The following is a 7,723-nucleotide window of genomic DNA, read 5'->3' on the forward strand; positions in this document are numbered from 1 at the left end:
TAAATGGAAAATGGAATGGAATGTTTAAATGGTAAAAATTTAATGAAAAAATGCTGGAGATGTCTGATATAAACTTTTGTTAAGATTTAGTTATGTCCTCAGATCCAGCTGGCACAAAAAGCGTGAATGTTGTGCTTACTAAGTGTTGAAATTTCAATTTGGGTGTCAAAATTGTTGGTTTCAGACCAACCCATCTGCTCCGGACCACAAGCCGTTTGCTCCAGACTCCGAACCGTCCGCTTCCAAACCAACCAGACTACCAAAAGATCCCCCCCCCCAAATAATTCCGGATGTGTAAAAATAAAATAAGATTGTAATGTTAGACAGAAATCGGCAAGAACAACTCGTTCTTTATTCAAAATCGTTCTCAAAATATCCGTTTTTCAGAGTGGAATATAAAAATTTTCAGCTCGCGTTTCGCGCTCGCATCACTTCTTTAGCAATAAACCCATACTTTTCATGAATAAATAGGTGAATAGAATGTCCCGTTTTCAGGTAAACCTAAAAAAAAACTCCCGCTTCGATTTGCAATAATATTTGGTTGGATATACATCTTGTTCTTTATTAAAAACGTCCATTAAACTGTCAATTTTTCAGATCGAAATATCAAAATTTTCAGTTTGCGCGCTTGCGTCAATTGTTCTTTTAGTTACCCATCTTAAAATTACCAAAATGCTTGGAATATCAAGCTTTCATTCGGCAACCGATGAAGGGAAAAAAGTCGGTCTCGCGGACCTTCGGCCTCGCGGGCCTTCGGTCTCGCGGGCTGTCACCATTGTCTCTTGCTGTCGTGCAAAAGACCCAACATACAAGGAAATCTAACCACAGTCGTCGCCTCGGATTCTAGGTTTCCCCGTGGAAAGACATGCGAACGATCATATAAATCTTTTCGATCGCATCCACCAACTTTTTTTATTGAAAGGCAAATCCAATTAGATCTGCATACTTACTGTAGTTATGCATTAACTATACAATATCCGTTATAGTTAACCTCTGTTACAATCTTAGAACAGCTATAACTTTGGTCTCCAAAACCGGATATGAATGAATGGCATATCAAATTAAAGCATTTAATAAGATCAAGTAAGTTTTCGGATTATCGAACCTTCGGAACAACGAACCTTATTTCGTTTTCGGATTATCGACCCTTCTGAATAACGCCACCAATGTTCGGATTAACGAACCCTTTTACGTTTTCGGATTAACGAACATCAAGGTATAGGCAATTTACGAACGATTACTATTCAGTATTAGAGAGGCTGAAAAAGAATCAGTAAATGCAGAGAAAACCAGCAACTGTTTATAATTTTTGATTTACATTCACTTTAATCTCATAATTTCCTATACTATTTGAACATATATTAAATAAATTGAGGCACAGAAAATAGGAGAAAATATTATTTCTTTGCATGATAAATCGAGGGCTTAGCTTTAGGACCCCTTCCTTCTACATCGGGAGGCGAAATAACGAGGATTTCGGAAAACACCGCGATAACTTCGTATAAGTGAGTTTTGTGATATCTTCTTCTTGACCACCATGCCACGATTTGTACAATTGATTTTATATGTTTATGAAGACATTAGATCTTATCGACCATACAAAGGCTCTTTAAAAGCTGATTCTAATATGTGACGACGTACCGGCTATATCTTGCTAGTTTTTTTTCATGCAACGCACACAGATATTGCGGTGTCTCATCTTCGCAGAAAGATCTATCACGTGGGGTTTCTCAAGGAACCGATCTCGGTCCGGCGATGTTCATCATGATGATCAATGATGCCGCAGAGACAAACACATAGAGATAGAAATATCTTGATGACCCAACGATTGCTGAGGTTATCCATAAATCCGAGTCACGTCATCTGCAGTCTCATTTGGATGCTATAACTTCCTGGAGTGAGCTGAATTCGATGAAACTAAAAGCTGAAAAATGCAAGATAACATGTAAGTTTCCAGCGTAATGTTTCACCTCCACCAGTGATCACTATCGGGAATCAAGTTTTGGAGGCTGTTACGTCTCTCCGCCTACTTGGTGTTGTTATCCAATCAAACCTAAAGTGGGATCTGCAAGTGGAATAGCTCATCAAACGTAATTCAAAATGTCTGTATTATCTTGTGCATGTTGAAAGGGAATGAAGTTCAATAAAGTGATCTTGTGCTCCTATACACAATGTACATCAGGCAATTTTCTTTTTAGAAAAGTTGATATGCTAACTATATTTCAAATACATGAACTGCAAGTTGGATCATTTATGTACATGTAAAATAAAAACTTGCTTCCCCATATTTTTTATATGTTTAAAATGACAAAGGATGTCCATACACTTAATACAAGACATGCTAATAACATGTTTATTCCTCTGTTGAAATATCAAACTTCACGTAAATCGGTAAAATAATCTGGAGCCGGTACTTACTTGGAATTGTCATATCAGGGAGGGGAGCTTAAGAGAACACCCTTCCTGGTACGACTATCACAACAACTACATCAACAATACAAAACAGAAAAGAGACGAAAATAGAGACAAAATTTGTAAAGTTACCTTAACACTTCTTTTAATACGCAATGAGCGCCCCCATGCGCTGACAAATATCGCACATGTACATGACATACCTCCCCCCTTAAAAGAAGAAAGTTATAGCAATTTAACTTTCCTTCATTTAAAGAAGCATGTTGAAATAACATTATAACACTCAGAAGAACGAGTAATATGAAAACAAACACAATCCATCCAAGTGTGTAGTCAAGACGTATCATTATAAACCTTTACAAAAAGAGATGCAGAAAACTTCAGTCAATAACAAGCTGGTTTTACCTTTGGAATTCTAATATCACGTGAAAAAAACATATGCCAATGCAACAAGGTGACTTAACTCTGCAAGACTTTTTTGTCTTTTATATACATATATATATATATATAACCTTTCCATAGCAACATAAAAAATGAAATTAAGTCCTTCAATGCAAGAACTTTGATCCAGCTTCATGTTTACAAATGCAGAACCTGAAGAGAGAAAAAATAAATAATGAAGAGAACAAGAGTTAGAATATGTAGACTTGTTAGAACAAAATGAATTGTTCCATGTAATTGATATATATATTTTTTTTTGTCATTAAAAGATAGTTATTAATAAACTATTATAGACATTCATCTCAAAACATTGCTTGACCACCTGGATAATGGAGTAAAAAAAAGAAAATCACTTTTCTTTTAAAATTATTATTATTGTTAGTGTTATTATTTTTTTTATTATGTGAATACTAGTTAACGACCGGTTTGCAGCTTTCCGGTTTTTTTGTTGTCGGTTTTTTTTTTTTATTATTATTGTTTTGTTTGTTGTTTCTAAGGAGGTTATTTGGCAATTGACTGTAGATTTGTCTAAACTCTAGAAAGCGTATCCGCAATAACATTGTCATTTCCTTTGATATGAGTCACGTTCAGCCCATAAGGCTGAAGAAACAGACTCCAACGGAATAGTCTCTGATTCTTGTTCCTAAACCTTTCGAGGAAGGTTAGTGGATTGTGATCCGTGAAAACGGTCACATCAGGGCAGCTACTCAAATACACATCAAAGTGTTGAACTGCCAGCACCAGACCTAGGCACTCCTTCTCTACCGTAGAGTATCTTTGCTGGTGTACATCAAGCTTCTTCGAAAAGTAGCTCACAGGTTTCATGAAACCCTCTTCATCCAACTGAAGGAGAACTGCACCAACTCCTACCTCACTTGCATCAGTGGCCAGTAGGAACGGATGCTCAAAATTGGGAGCCTGCAACACAGGCTTTGAGATCAGAACAGCTTTCAATTTCTGAAAGGCAATCTCACAGGGTTTGGTCCAATCAAACTTAGTCCCCTTCTTGAGTAGATCTGTAAGAGGAACAACAATGTCACTGAAATTAGGAACAAACTTGCGGTAAAATCCACACATGCCCAGAAACCTCATCACCTCCTTCTTTGTGGAAGGGGCAGGGAAATCCACAATAGCTTGGACCTTTGCCTCTCGTGGGGCAACGCATCCATGTCCTATAGTAGAGCTGGTAAATACATGACCCAAGTAAGTAACTGTCGCCTGCGCAAATTCACACTTTGACAAATTCACAACAAGTCCTGCCTTGGTCAATCTGACAAACACATCTCTCAAGCAAGTTAGATGATCTGACCAGGTATCACTAACTACTAGAATATCATCAAGATATACTACAACATTGTCAAGTCCTGCAATTACACAATTCATGAGCCGTTGAAATGTCGCTGGAGCATTCCGCATGCCAAAGGGCATAACCCGACACTGGAATAACCCCTGCGGGGTAACAAATGCAGAGATTTCCCTTGCCCTCTCTGTTAATGGCACCTGCCAATAACCTTTCATCAGATCCAGCTTTGTGATATACCTTGCATTGCCAATCTGATCAATGCAATCCTCAATACGAGGTAGCGGAAACGAGTCAGGTTTTGTTACAGCATTAACTTTCCTGTAGTCAATGCAAAAACGCTGACTCCCATCTGGTTTTGGAACAAGAACTACAGGTGAGCTCCAACAGCTCTGACTAGGCTCAATGACACCACATGCAAGCATATACTCAAGTTCCTTCCGCACTTGGCTCTTCTTTCTTGGATTCAAACGGTAGGGATGTTGTTTAATAGGCAGATGATCGCCTACATCAACATCATGAATAGCCTCTCCGGTATATCCCAACTTATCTCCACATACTTCAGGGTAATCAAGAAGTATTTGTACTACATCCTGCTGTTCAAAATCTGATAGATGACCCAATATCTTTGAGGGATTAGCCATCACATGTGAATTATTCACCTTTCCAGACATCCCTTCACCAATCTCCGCTTCCACTGGGATTTCAAGTTCTCCAGGAATATGTTCTGCTGCCTTTTCACAAACAACAGCAACTGTCGCCACCTCGTCACGATCATAATACTTCTTCAGCATATTAATGTGGCAAACCCTCTTTGTTTTTCTCCTGTCTGGAGTACTCACAAGATAGGTTTCCTTACCCAAGTTCTTCTCTACCACATATGGCCCACTGAACTTAGCTCTGAGAGGTTCACCCTGGATGGGCAGTAACACAAGGACTTTGCTACCAGGCTCGAATGAGCGAGGTTCTGCCTTCTTATCTGCACGGGCCTTCATTACACCTTGAGACGACCTCAAATGTTCCCCCGCGAGTTCACACGCCCTCAAGAGTCTTTCGCGAAATTGTGACACATAATCTAGCACATTCCCACTCTCCACCTCAGACTCTGACAACATGTGCTCCTTCACTACCTTGAGAGGACCTCTTGGCTCATGGCCAAACACAAGCTCAAATGGGGTGAATCCTGTAGATTCATTAGGAGTATCACGAGAAGCAAATAAGAGGAAAGGAATACCCTTTTCCCAGTCTCCAGTGTTCTCAGAGCAGTAAGACTTGATCATTGTCTTTAAGGTCTGATGGTATCTCTCAAGGGCACCCTGCGACTGTGGGTGGTAAGGTGATGAGTTCACCTGCTTGATTCCTAATTGATGCATCACTTCCTGGAATACACTAGATGTGAAATTAGAACCCCTATCCGACTGGATGTCTTGAGGGAGTCCATAGCGTGTGAAAAACACCAAGAGGGCATCAATAACTGTCTTAGCCTTAATGTTCCTCAATGGAAAAGCTTCTGGAAAGCGTGTGGTTGAATCCATGACAGTAAGCAAGTACTGATAACCTGCCTTGGTTTTTGGCAATGGGCCAACACAATCTATCAATACACGGCTAAATGGTTCAGGAAAAACAGGAATTGGAATAAGTGGGGCTGGCTTGATGTGATGTTGTGGCTTGCCCACCACCTGACAGACATGACATGACTTACAATACTCAGACACACACTTCCTAAGCCCAGGCCAGTAGAAATGGGCCCTAATCCTGGCCACTGTCTTCCTCACACCTAGGTGTCCAGCAAGGGGAATATCATGAGCTAACCTTAGAATCTCTGCTCGATACTGAGGCGGGACAACAACCTGATCCACGGCCACCCAATCTTCATCAGCTGGGCGACCAGGAGGACACCATTTCCGCATCAACACACCAGACTTAATGTAATAACACTGTGAGACCTTCTCTGCCTCTCCTGCTGTCAGAGCAACATGATACAAACCTTTCAAGTCCGCAGCTGACTGTTGGGCTGCAATCAAGGCAGGCTGGCTGAAAATAGTCCTATCATCACCAGACTGACTATTCATACTCTCACTCAGATCTCTAAAAACTGTATCCCCTAAATCTATGTCACCAACATGTTCAACCTCTCTCTCATCTCGCCCTGCCATAGCCTGTGCCCTGGTAACCGCACAAGATGGAAAAATACCCGGGATAGCTGTTTTCAAAGCCTCTGTCTTGGAATCCACTACCGGCACGTCACTCAAAACAGTAGATGGCTGCACCTTACCTCCAGCCAAATCATTGCCAAGCAGCATTGTGATTCCCTTCATAGGCAATCGAGAAACAATGCCAACTGTCACTCTCCCAGAAACCAGCCCACTACAAAGTTCTACATCATACAGAGGAACAGATTTGAAACCTTCATTCACATCTTGGATCAGAGTTCTCATGCCCGTGAAACAAGATTCCAAGGATGACTCATCAGCAATTAATAACGTCTGAACAGAGCCAGTATCTCTCAAAATCACAACAGGAAATTCTTCACCATCAACAGTGAACTTCACCGTGCCATCAGAAATAAATTCCTTGTATCCTTCATCCACCCCATCATGAAACTTGTGCTTCACCCCATCAACACACAGCGTCTCCCACACAAACCGTAGCCGGCCGTACAAAACCGCTGGCCTGGACTTTATTCTGACCAGTATTCTTGTCCTTTAGTTTCTGACAGTGAGAAATAAGGTGCCCATCCTTCTTACAGTATGCACAAAACAACCTGCCCTCTGGTCTAAAACCATTAGACTGGCTACCACCACTCAACTTACTCTTTGGTGACTTTGACCTCTCCACGTCCTTATGTAATGTCTCGGACTTACTCCAACCAAAACCACTCGCTAACGGACTAGGAGGTTGAAGCTGCGACGCGCTACTTCTATGTGACAATTCATACCCATCTGCCAACATTGCTGCATTTCTGACACTAACAACAGCATGATCATTCATGTATGTTTTAACATCACGGGACATGCATCTTGTGAACTCATCAATTAAAACAACCTCACGCAGTGATTCGTATGTCATCTCAATTCTCAGAGACCGGATCCATCTATCAAATGCAACCTCTTTGCGACGTGCAAACTCAACACAAGTCTCTGCAGGATCCCTCTTGAGATCACGAAACATCTGACGGTATGCCTCTGGGACTAGCTCAAATGCCTGAAGGATGGCATCTTTCATTATCAAATAATCAAAAGCATGATCATAGCTCAATGCAGACACGACAGACTGTGCCTTGCCTGAAATGACTTGCTGAATGAGCAAAGCCCAGTCACTTTCAGGCCATTCCATTTTTCTAGCCACCCTCTCAAACAAAAGAAAGAACGAGTCTAAATCAGTCTCATCATACTGTGGAATAAGCTTAACCCTGGCAGAGAACCCAGCTTCCATCGACCTTTTCTCTCTCTCACCCAACTGCCCACTCTGAGACACCATTTCACTATGACGCATCATCTCAAACTCCAGTCGCTTCCTTTCCATTTCCCTCTCATGCTCAGCAGCTCTCAGCCTATCTCTTCTTTCTTC

At 41.1% G+C, this 7,723-nt stretch overlaps 1 protein-coding gene across 1 annotated transcript; it reads right to left on the bottom strand.

The window, feature by feature from the left end:
• Nucleotides 1-3,381: 3,381 nt before the first annotated feature.
• Nucleotides 3,382-6,591, bottom strand: LOC121420635. Its single transcript, XM_041615298.1, has one exon. It carries the CDS (start codon nucleotides 6,589-6,591, stop codon nucleotides 3,382-3,384), a length of 3,210 nt encoding a protein of 1,069 aa, XP_041471232.1.
• Nucleotides 6,592-7,723: the final 1,132 nt, after the last annotated feature.

Source organism: Lytechinus variegatus, chromosome 8 (assembly GCF_018143015.1).
Source record: "Lytechinus variegatus isolate NC3 chromosome 8, Lvar_3.0, whole genome shotgun sequence".
Taxonomy (NCBI): domain Eukaryota; kingdom Metazoa; phylum Echinodermata; class Echinoidea; order Temnopleuroida; family Toxopneustidae; genus Lytechinus; species Lytechinus variegatus.

Bases quoted from the DNA above. Each gene is read 5' to 3' on its own strand.
- LOC121420635 (XM_041615298.1), bottom strand. From the start codon at position 6,591: ATGAGAACTCTGATCCAAGATGTGAATGAAGGTTTCAAATCTGTTCCT.